Genomic DNA, 12,160 nt, shown 5'->3' on the forward strand with positions numbered 1-12,160 from the left:
TAATCAAAATAAAAGCATAATATTACTCAATTCAATTTTCAATTTACATCTTATAGTAATTTAAGAAATTTAATTCAAGCCAAATCTCATACTCAATACAAGTTTGCATGAATACACTAGAGTCAATGCGTAGACAAGACTCTATCTTAACTTGTTTACACTTAAAATTCCATGTAACAATTGACAACAACAATAACAGCAACCAACATTATACAGCAAAAAACAAAAAAATAAAATTCTTGGGAACATCTTTAACTTGACATATCACCACAACTATTAGCTAGCTCCATCTTCAGGACTGAGCCAGCCGGCGAATATCGAACGGGTATGCATCCGATGCAGATTGTGCACTGTAAGATCTCCTTCCAATAATTACGTTTGCTGCCTCAGTCGGGTGAAATGCATCCCAAAACACATATTGGTCCCTATTTCGGCATGGATTTTGTAAAGGTAGACATGTAATTTGGCCATTATTCCTCCCAACACCGCAACATCCAGCATTTGTAACAGTAAAACCTGAAATTAACAAGCACAAAGCAAATTAAGCAGGTGGCCGGCAGGTCCCGGTGACCTGATGGTCAATCCAGTGACTCAACATCTCGGAGTCTGTCGTCCCAGTCCGGATCACTGAAAAACACAGACTTCTAGAGTTTAATACGTTGAAAGCTAACGGGATATTTACCAAAAGTTGCAGGTCTGTTTATTATATCTTGAAAGATCCCATAAGCATTGATGTAGATAAATCTCGCATCAGGAGTATTGCCGTTGAACTGAGCAACAAGAGATCTGAGCTTATTATTGAAAATCTGGTTGGCAGAATTAATTTTCTGAACACAAGTTCTCCCATCAGGACTATTTTGGGCCAATTGACTGGGGCTGCATCCTATCTGACCCACTCCAATCAACACAAACTTCCTGGCTCCATAGTTGTACAAAATCTGCACCAAATCAAGTAAACATTAGTGAGTCCCAGAAAAATTACCTCTTCGTTTCTTGAAATAACACACCGAATTTATTTAAAGAAAAAAAACTGACCTTTAACTGGTCAGTATATTGTTGGATAAGAACATTAGCATATTGCTCCGGAGTATATTGGCGGCTTGATGAGTAAATCTGAGGCATGAAATAATTGTTAAGGTAATCATTGCTGCCTAGTCCAATTGAGAAAATGCACCTGCTTAGATAATTTGCTGCTGTGTCCTCGTCCCCAAGTATGTTCACAATTTGTGAGACCGTATTCTGGTAGTTTCGTACTTGACCACTAAAACTAATTCGATCTCCCTGGAAAAACCAAAGACTGGTAATTATATACCTAACAATCAAGCTATAAAATGAGTATTAATGATATATAATAAGTAGTTGGTTAATAATTACGAGTTGTTGGCCGGTTTCATCTCTAATTCCGGCAGCAGCAGATGCATAATTCACTCCTCCGAGAATAGCTCGGCCCCTTGCTGTAGCATAAGGTGGAATGTAGTTGCGGAAGCCCAGTTGCTCAGCTGTTTGAAATAGAGGATATATGTTAGCTGCACTCGATCGTTCCTTTTGCTTTGACGACGACATACACACCATGGTATATACAAATAAAGAGTTGTAATTCAACCAAGTTTAATGTCAATTCTCTAGATGTTTTGAGTTCAAACCTTTTTTATATATATATAAAAATAAAAATAACATCTACTACTACTTTTGTAATATTTGAACATTTTAACATGTGGTGTGATGTATTTTTTTTAGTTTAACGTAGATGTCCGGGTCAGCTTACGTGCACCTCGACTAATCCCACGGGTAGGACATGGCTGAAATTATATTTTTTAAAATTTAAAAATAATTTTTAAAATATAAAAAATATTATTTTAATGTATTTTTTTAGTAAAAGGTATTTTAAATTACTACTCACACTTTTAAACACGTTTTATTGTCTAAAATGTGTATAATTGGCATTAGTTTATTTTGAATTTCTTAGGGAGTCAATTGTATGACTAGACGTAAGCGACCAATATCATTTATTCAATTACTTTTTCTAGCAAGCTTAGCTTAATGAGATTCTCTCTATCCATCCACAAGGAAAAAATGTTTCCGAGTTCAAATGCAAGGTCAAATATACATGGAGAGTTAAGAGTAGTACTGAGAGAGCCGGGAGAGAAGTAAGAGCTGCTACTTACCAATGACATCAACCGTTGTTCTGCCATTGCAAAACCTTCCGGTCGGTCGTGGAGGCCGGAAGTCAATCCCATAAGGCAAATAATCAGCTCTAGCCAAAGATGAAAGCTGATTATTATTGCCATTATCGACCAACGAATCCCCGAAAATAAAGTAGCCAGGAACTTGCTGCGCTCTAGCCCCATATGGTTCTGAAAGCAAAACTACTGCAAAAATCACACCCACCACCCAACATTTCTTTAGCACCCCCTCCATTAATTAATCAAAAAAGTTTGATATAAGGAATGATGATGAAGAAGAGGTAAGGGGGTGAAGTCCTAGAAGACCAGACTATGGAAGAGGTGTGTGTGATGAGTTTAAATGCAAGTACTATATATAGATATATGGGAGTGACATTGGAGATCGCGTCAAGAGACAAAAAAAAGAAAGAAAGAGTGAAGCCATGGAACTAGTGGGTTATTGTTTTAGCTTTTACAGTTGAAGAAGGTGGTTAGCTGCATTAAATATCACGCGGCTATGCAGGGGAAAGGATGGCAGATAGCCAGATATCACTCTGCACGTACTGTGTGGATGATATACTGGTTCGGTGACCCAACTTGTAAAATACTATTTGTTTTTGTATTTTAATATTGTTTTTTAAAAATATTAAATTTTTTTATTGTTTTTCTTACTTTAAATTAATATATTTTTTTTATGTTTTTAGATCATTTTGATGCATTGATTTTAAAAATAATTTTTAAAAAATAAAAAAACATTATTTTGATACATTTCAAAGTGAAAAACATTTTGAAAAACAACCGCAACAACACTATCAATCAGAAGTGTTTGAAAATTTTCAATATAAGATTTGATTTATGTCTTTTTGTTGAGTTATTTAGAGGATATGACTTATCAAAAACAAGGTTATCTTTAATGATAGAAATGTAATCTTTAAAAATAATTTTTTTAATTTTATATGGTTTTTTGAATTGATTCAAGTCTGTAATTAAGTTTTTTATGGTTACTCACATTGATTTAATTATGAGATCTAAAGATATTATAAATTGGTATAATAATATCAAATAAAAACTTTAAGCATCAGCAGTCCTGATGTTCTCTTTTTGTCTATGTATTTGTTAAGAAAAAATTTCTTTTTGTAATTTTTTTTTTCTTTTATATATCTTACTTTTAGCAACCTTTTGGTTAGCACTTCGAGTATATCACCTTCTTCCAGAAAAAATCACTCTGCACGCACGGTATTTATAGTGGCATGGATCCCAAGAAAAGGAAGGAAGAAGCAATATTAATTAGGATTTGGGTATGATAAAAGTGTTGGTTGAAAACAATTACTAGTGCCCAATAGTTTTTTTTTTTTTCAGTTTAACGTTGGTGTTCGAGCTAACTTTTGTGCACCTCGACTAATTTCACGAGCCCTGAAGTTAATGATCATGTAAGCCTCCAGTGGCTATCATATGAGCAACCACAGGGCTTGAACCTGAAACCACAGAGGGAGCAAATATCTTAATCTCAAGCTCTTACCACTGGGCCACCACCTAGATGGTTACTAGTGGCCATTAGTTAATATTTCTGTCGGTGGTGTACTTTGGTCATAATCATGCAATTATTACTAATCATTGTCATTAAAAACCAACAATTAATCTTCTGGTTCGGTCTTGTTTTGGTGCTTATCTATCTTGGTTGGCTCTCAGCTGCTGGGTTTTGTATGCACCCATTTTCGCCACCGAAATTCATACTTATAGATCAATTAATGTGGATGTCTTGAAAATGTAAACAAATCATAAAATATGCTTATTAACAACCGAAATCACTTGGCAAGGGGGATCATCGTGAATTAAGATTTACTAATGTTTCGGTAGTAGTAGCATTAAGGGGATGGGAATTGAAATATTATCCTAGTTAAATAATGAAGCACGTAAAACCCCAAGAACCTTCAAAAAGTCAGTGGACACAAGAACATGGTCACTAAATGCTCACATTGAAGTATAAAAACCCAATCCTTTTAATCTCTAGCCATTGTGTCATTAGATCATTTTAGCTAGGTACAATGTAGAAATCGAATATCGTTGAAAGGAGACCATTTCATAGCCTATTGCCCTATCTTGGAAATTAAGGAAATGATAGCGGATGATTACTTATTTTTCTTTGTTTATTAACGTGGGTGTCCGAGCAAGCTTGCACGCACCTTGATTAATCACACGGGTCATGAAGTTAACGACCATGTAAGCCTCCAGTGACTATCATATTAGTAACCACAGGACTCGGATTTAAAATCATAAAAGAAGCAAACCTTTTAGTTTCAACTACTGACCACCTACTAGATGGTTTGATTCCTTCTTCACTGCTCATACCTCATATGGGTATTAGCTAGCTAGGAAGTATCTAACCCATAGGTCAACATGGCATCACTAGTCCTTTTACTCTCGAAATGTTCTTAATTTGTTCTCAGTATATGATTAGTACTATAACTCAAGTCAACAAACGAGTGCAATTAGATTCGAACTCACATTTCAAGATCAAACAGTACTGCTTCATGAAAGAGAAATACGACTACTTAATTGCTATATTTACTACGTTGACTCGTGATCAGCAAGTTGCCACTGTTCTTGACAGAAAAATCAACCCTAAACTTCCATTTCGACTTGGTCAAAATTAAAAGAAGGATATGCACGATGGTAAAACTTGTTAGGTCGATCGCATCTACCACCACCTTTTCCTATTCATTCACCATGCGTGCAATTGCAAACACTCTTCATTTCGCATTTAGTGCACTAAATGAGCAAGGATGGAGGCAGAACAAGATCATATCTTTGATAGGGAAACTATACATTATCGACATCCATTAATATTGACGGTTGACATCATCGACAATATCCACTAATCCAATGGTGCATGCAAGGCTCATGAAACGTACCCATTAAACCATTAATGCTAGTAGGTTGCTAAATTTATTGCTTGGGATTTCAAGTCATACCGAGTCACATGGGAGGACAAGGCACAGTAAAGGCTAGAAGTCTTTTTTGTCCTTGTATCCCCAACGTGGATAAGAAGTGTTGTAGTTTGGCGTGTAAAGGCTGTCTTGACAAAAGACCACACAAACACTAACATAAAAACAAAAAAAATATTATTATTATAATTTTAAAATCTGGCTCGGGAGTTGAACTGGGGTCATGCCTAGATTACGAATTGGGTTGACCATTAACCTGGATTAACATAAAAATAAAGTGTTATTATCATAATTTTAAAATCTGACTCGGGGGTCGAGCTGGGGTCATGCCTAGGTCACGAATTGGGTTGACCATTGACTCGGGTCAACATAAGGATAAAAATAATTATTATTATGGTTTTAAAATTCAACTCGGAAGTTGACCCATGGTCAAACTCGGGTCCTGGGTTAGGACCATTAACATAGGTTAACATAAGAAAACAAAATTGTTATTATCCTAGTTTTAAAACCTGATTCATGGGTGACCTTGAGGCCAACCCAGGTTACGGGTTGGGTTGACCATTGACTCAGATCAATGTAAGGATAAAAGTAGTTATTATCATGGTTTTAAAACCCGACTTGGGGGTTGATCCGGGGCAAGGCTCTAGTCACGGGTTGGGTTGACCATTAAATCGAGTCAACATAAGGATAAAAATAATTATTTTCTTGGTCTTTTTATATTTTTAAGCATAATAGTATGATTAAATTCCCTTAAAAGAAAATTTTATTTAAGATACGTCTAGGGGCTTTTTCAAATTTTCACTTTTTTAAAGCATAGTAAAATGAGTAAATTACCCTTATGAGCAAAATTTCTTTAAATGACATCTAAGGGCTTTATTGTATTTTCATCCTGGTTTTTTTAGCTATAATCAAGTTGACTAAGAAAAAAATTAGTATTTTAATAAATATAAAATATTATTCAAAAAACAAAATTAGTTAACACATGTATTGCATGTAGCATCGCGTCCCCTACTCTGTCATGTTCGGACGACACATAAGGTGGGTTCTGGTGGCCAAAGATGGCCTCCTTTTAACACTGTTGAAATCATCTTGGTGACCCCTACCTACCGAGACAGCGCATTTAGCTTCCTGACCTATGGTTTGACACCGACAATCTTTTTCTGTTTCCCCTTCTTTTCTCTCGCAACCTTGATTTTCATGTCTAACCCTCCAAATTTTTAAAGTAACCATTTAATTTGTTTTCCTTTCAGATTTGGTCCCTATCATTTTGATTGCTATTTATTTTATTTTAAATAATTTACAAAATTAAATTTGTTTTTATCAATTTCATCCTTTAATTTTTTTTTCATTTATTATATTTGATCCTCATGCTTTTGATTTCTATTTGCTTTATTTGAGATAATTTTTTAAACTGATTTTTTTTATGATTTCATCTTCAGTTTTTTTTATTAGATTTTATCATCATTCTATTGATTGCTATTTTTTTACTTTGATTTTTTTTTATAAATTTCATCATTCAAAATTAAATTGGTTGGCAATTAAGCTCGGGTCTAGGATTTCATGGGTTTTGAGTTTAGAAAATTAAACCAGGTTTAGAACATTCACTCGGGTTTGCTTTACTTTTTTTTTCCTTTCTTTAAGCTCATGTTTTTTTTAGTTTTATCATTCATCATTTATTTTATTTGGAGATTGAGCTCTGTTATTTTTTTATTTACTTCTTACAAGATTTTTCACTAATTTTGAAAATGACTTGGGTTATCTCAGGTCTTTTTATTTGTCGTTTCTTGTTAAATTGATTTTTTTAAAATAAATTTTATTTTAAAATTAAATTAGATTAGTTAATGAAAAATAAGCATTAGATGATTTTGTTTGGTCTGCTTTCTAGGTCATTGCTCTGATAGCGCACGTGACCTCTTTTGATGTCGTTGTGTAGTCTTCATAGTAGTGTTAGAAATCTTGGTGAGCTCTTTCTGGTTACAGGGTGGTGTTCATGTTTTTAATCATACATTCTTTAAAATTGTTGGGGTTGCCTAAGCATCTTTTTTATGCTAGAAAGAATTTGACCCGACTTGCGGCATAAGCCAGATCACCTATCTAGTAATTAATAATTAATATAGGATTCTCCAAAATCTTAATTATTTTTACCTTCCTTTATATTTGAACAAAATCAGTCAAGAAGGTATCTGCCACTTAAATGTAAGATTTTGTGGACTATTCTTTCTCATGAAAAGTTGCGCAAAGTTAATTAACAAGATAAAATCAAACAGTTCAAGTATAAATTATGATTCAAGCAGAACCTACGGCATAAATGCTCTGATACCATTATATCACTTGCGAGACCTGAGGGGAGGGGCATGATGCACTACAGGAATTCATTATTATAAATAGATTCATTAACTATTTATTTTATCTAATTTAAATCCATTATAACCCACTACGATGGAACTCTGAGCATCATATATTAAAACTTGGTTAAATTCATCTATTGTTTTTTACAATTTAATTCTTTAACTTTTTTTATACGATTATATTATTTTTTGGGTCAAATTAAAAAACAATTAAATCAAATTTATTGACAAAAACAAAATTAAAAAAAAAAACAAAAAATCAAAGTAAAAAAAATGGTTTCAAATGTAGGTCGCGAAAGAGATAAATGGAGCATTTAGTAAAAGGATGTGAATTGAATATTGGTGAGCAATCTCATCTAAGTCCAGAAAGCAGTGGAGTCGAAAATACAGCCTAGCAGAACGCGTCCTTGCATGAATGTTTACATTTCAATAGCAACCACATGACCTATTTATATATATATATATATATATATATATATATATACACTCCCAATTTATGGTGTTTGAATTTACATACATACATAGAGACGACTACTCTATATATTGTTTTCAGGGCATATCAAGCACACAAATAGTTTATATAAACTTTTTCTTCTACTTATCTGCTAAGGCTAACAAACCAGTATTCATAAATAAATAAATAAATAAATAAATTTAAATGGACTCATAATTTTTATTTTCTAAAAAATGGGACCAAACCTTTTTTTTGTTTTTCGAAATTTAACTATATATGTAAAACGGAGCATAGATTGGGGAGAGATCATACTAGATCATAGAATCTATTGGTCTAAATACATTTTTAAAAATGTCTTAACATTTTGTTTTTTAATTTGATTCTTATTATTTGATTTTTAATTTTTTTTAATTATTTTGTAAAAGTTATTATTCTTTATAATTTCACCTTTTAATCAAAATATTGTTTTTAGTTTTTAAGTTAACTTTGACCCTCATTCTTTTTATTTTTTTTTGATCTTTTTACTAAATTGATTTTTCTTTTTTATTTCACTCTTTAATTTTGAGTTGATTTAATATTTCAAAACATTGATTTCATTCTTCAGTTTTTAGTTTTTAAGTCAATTTTGATTCTTATTCTTTTAATTGCTATTTTTATAATATTCTTTTATATAATTATTTTTTTTAATTTTATCATTTAATATTTGATTGATTGAAATTAGATTTCATGATTTGTCTAAAATGGATGTTTTGGGTGTAATGACTCGAGTCACAAGTTTGAAAAGCTAACACGATTTGTTTTATATAAAAAAATAGCTTTATAACTCTCTTGATTATTTTATTAAGTTATTTTAATCTCATGATCTAGATCGCGGGTTTGACAAAATATCATATTTTAAAAAGCATGAATTAGCTAGAGATTTTATTATCTTATTTTATCTTACAACTTTAACTTTACAAATTATTTTTAGTCGAGTCACAAAATTGTGCAGTATTTTAATCCAAACCCAATCAAAAGATGATATAGCCGAATGGGGACGCCATGCAATATAGAAAGTGATTGGCAGTATGGTAGTGGTTGATTTTCAAATAACTTTTTGTGCTGAAATATATGTTAATGATGTTTTTTTATTTTTTAAAAATTATTTTTGACATCAGTACATCAAAACGATCCAAAACGTACAAACCATATTAAATTTTAACAAAAAAAAATTTAAATTTTTTAAGAACACAATTTACATCGCGTTCCCAAATATATTCTTAGTATTGTAAACTCTGTAGACTTGATAAATTAATTCGACTAAGCCCATGAAGGTGATTAGTGGACTTAAATCTGCAAAAGAACTTTTAATTTTAATTTTTTTTGTTTTTTTTTAGCTTTTTAAATTACTAAAACTTAAACTTGCTATAAGAGCACAACTCATTGTCAGCACACTAGAGAGAAGCCACGTAATAAATCGGACTTGTGCAATTTATTTTCCTAAACATTTTGCCAGCTGGAAAGGTAAAGTGGGCATGATGGACCTGCAAGACAATGTCCACTATGCCCAAGTTTGAAAATGGGCAGAGTCCAACTAGCCCACTTCTCTTTTGTATCGTGCCCTGTCATTTGCCAAAAACTAAATAAAATACTAAATTCTTATATATTATTGAAAACTCATGGGAAGAAATAAACTTCCATCAATTATATAAAAACAATATAAGATATTATTAGGTAAAATAAAAGGAATTAAATTATGAAGCTAAATTTTCAATCATTCTAATATTAAAAGATAAAATCAACAAAAATAAATTCGAAAACAAAATCATAACAAAAATTCAAAAAAAAAATAAAAAAAATAAAACATTGTGGATTACTATTGTCATTCATAGTGCAAAGTGTGTTGGTGAATAGTGGTTTCCTCACACCTTTTAATTTTTTATTACTTTATAAAGTTTAATAAAATGACATTTTTGGTTTGATGTTCGATTTCGCAATCATCTATTTTTATTATCATATAGTTAAATAAAAAATAGTTTCAAAAACAAAAAACAAATTTTAAACCCAGTGGAGTCCATAACCCAGTTTACAAATTTGGTGTACGAGCCTGGCTTACCCGATTTATAGGTTTGACAAGTTTACCTACCGATATGATATGCTTTTTTTTCCTTTGGTCTTTTAATTGTTTTTAATTTTTTTTTTTAATTTTATCATTTAATATTGTATTGGTTAGGAAATGAACTGCATTATTAATTTTTATTTTCTTTCAAGGGATAATTGTCTCAAATAAATGTCTATTATTAGGTTGGTTCTCAATTTTGTGAATATCTATTTTTATCATATAATTAAATATAATTTTTTTATAAAAAAGTTTTTAAACCCAATAGAGTCCATGACTTGGGTCATTAGGGGGTCAAGGTCGATCCAATGTGTTATTGTCTTAATATTTTCTTAAAAAATTATCATCTTGAAGTTTGTTTAAAAGTTAAGTCATGTTTTTATCGATCATCAAGGTTGTATTTGGACTTATGAAATCAATTAGTTTAAGTCGAGTTAGCTCTCACACGGTTTAATTAAAAACTTGAGTTAGATAAAGACTTGAGTCAAGATGTTTCAAAATTAACCCATTTGATCAGGTTTAATATTGTTAAAAAAATTTTCCGTGCTCTTAATATTTTTATACATTTAAAAAAAGTTGGTCTAATTCATGGTGGAGCGCGAAACAATATACTAGTGTGTGTGTGAAGACAAAATCATAAATAAATTTCAGGTTGGATCCTATATTTATATGAAAGGAAAGGTAAAATTCGTATTAGACTTGATAACTTCTCACAAGGAATTTATAAAGCACTTGAAAGATAAACATTGACTTAATTCGTGTCTATGAGAACTAAATATAGGATCCTATATTTTCAGTATTACTTTGACTGAAAATCCGTTGGAGTAATAAAATCTCAAACCCTCGATCACTCGCTCAGTATTTGCACGCAAATATTAAGATAATCTTCTCCAAACTTATCCATCAATCTCTATTTATTTTACCCTTTTTAAAAGAGAAAGAAAATCCATAATTTCTTACCATAATAATAAGAATTAAGAAAAGAAGAAGATATATTACATATTGTCGCGGGAGGATGTCGGGCTGGCACGTTTTGTGTGCCTCCTAAGAGATATTGTTGGGAAGGAAAAAATTTTGGATTCAATCATAAAATTATGATTAAGGTTCAAGAGTTGCCACTTGGTATTATGGTTACTATGAACATTATGGTCTGCGAGAATCCGGGTAAGGGACTGGTTGTGTATGAGAAAGACGCATTACCCCTAGTACACTCTACCTAAAGTAAGCTGCATTGTTATTTGATTGTTTTTCTAAGTTAAGTTTCTATTTATTGATCTTTTTCTAAAGTCCAAGGCAGATCTCCCTTCGTGAGGAAGTCTCTACCTTACTAGGTTCAATCCTAACCTTTCTAAAGTCTTGATTTTAGAATCACATTATTTTATAATTTGTATCTTTAATACTTGATGGTATACTCTACCGTGTAGTTTTACACCCCTCCAATTATTAAAAGTCTACATCTAAACCCTAATATAAAATGAACAAAATAATTGGTAAAGAGTTTTTGACATTTTGACAAAAATCCTAATGGATAATCATAAACCGGTTATGGTATCCATTTTGCATTTTAAAACATGAGAAATATGTAATTTTTTTTATGAAAATATTCTTGGAAAATTTTTAGAATTTAACCGTATGCATGAAAACACAATATTTTTTTTTGAAAGAGGAAATTAATTTAAAATTTTTGAGATTTTTTAATTTTAATTTTTTTTGAAACATTTCGGAGAAAACCGAGTATTTTAATATCAGATCTGTATCTTACAACCAGATCTATATCTTACAGTATATATATATAGCTCAATATTATGCTAAATTGATAGAAAAACATGCAAGAAAATCACAAATTTTTTGAAGGAAGTTTTTAGATTTTTTTGGATTTTTTTAATATTTAATATTATTTATTAATATATTATTATTATATATAGGGCTGAGCCCGACCTATCCAATTAGGTTGGATGCAACCGGGTCGGGTTGGGTTGCTAGCAGCCTAATATACCTGACCTTCTCTCTTTTTTTTAGGTGGACTGGACTCGACCCATCCATTTGGGCTTGACTGGAAACGGGTACAACCACTAAATTTAGAGAGAAAGTGTCATTTGCATGCAAATCGCTATGAGGTAAGTTTCGAAGGGGAAAAAGGAAGAATAACCTTG

At 31.6% G+C, this 12,160-nt stretch overlaps 1 protein-coding gene across 1 annotated transcript; it reads right to left on the reverse strand.

Moving 5' to 3' along the window:
- Positions 1-2,564, reverse strand: LOC7476301 (GDSL esterase/lipase At1g29670). The gene is made up of 5 exons (XM_002305010.4): positions 2,166-2,564; positions 1,375-1,499; positions 1,036-1,281; positions 683-938; positions 1-516 (listed from the first exon to the last, which is right to left on the reverse strand). The coding sequence occupies exons 1-5, from the start codon at positions 2,416-2,418 to the stop codon at positions 293-295; spliced, it is 1,104 nt and encodes a 367-aa protein (XP_002305046.1). The 5' UTR covers positions 2,419-2,564; the 3' UTR covers positions 1-292.
- Positions 2,565-12,160: the final 9,596 nt, after the last annotated feature.

The sequence above is a fragment of the Populus trichocarpa genome, chromosome 4 (genome assembly GCF_000002775.5).
Source record: "Populus trichocarpa isolate Nisqually-1 chromosome 4, P.trichocarpa_v4.1, whole genome shotgun sequence".
Lineage (NCBI taxonomy): Eukaryota > Viridiplantae > Streptophyta > Magnoliopsida > Malpighiales > Salicaceae > Populus > Populus trichocarpa.

Coding starts and splice junctions, on each gene's coding strand:
- LOC7476301 (XM_002305010.4), bottom strand. CDS start 2,418: ATGGAGGGGGTGCTAAAGAAATGTTGGGTGGTGGGTGTGATTTTTGCA. Junction 1,282..1,374: donor ATGAAACCGGCCAACAACTC/GTAATTATTAAC, acceptor TGGTTTTTCCAG/GGAGATCGAATTAGTTTTAG. Junction 939..1,035: donor AATATACTGACCAGTTAAAG/GTCAGTTTTTTT, acceptor GATTTGGTGCAG/ATTTTGTACAACTATGGAGC.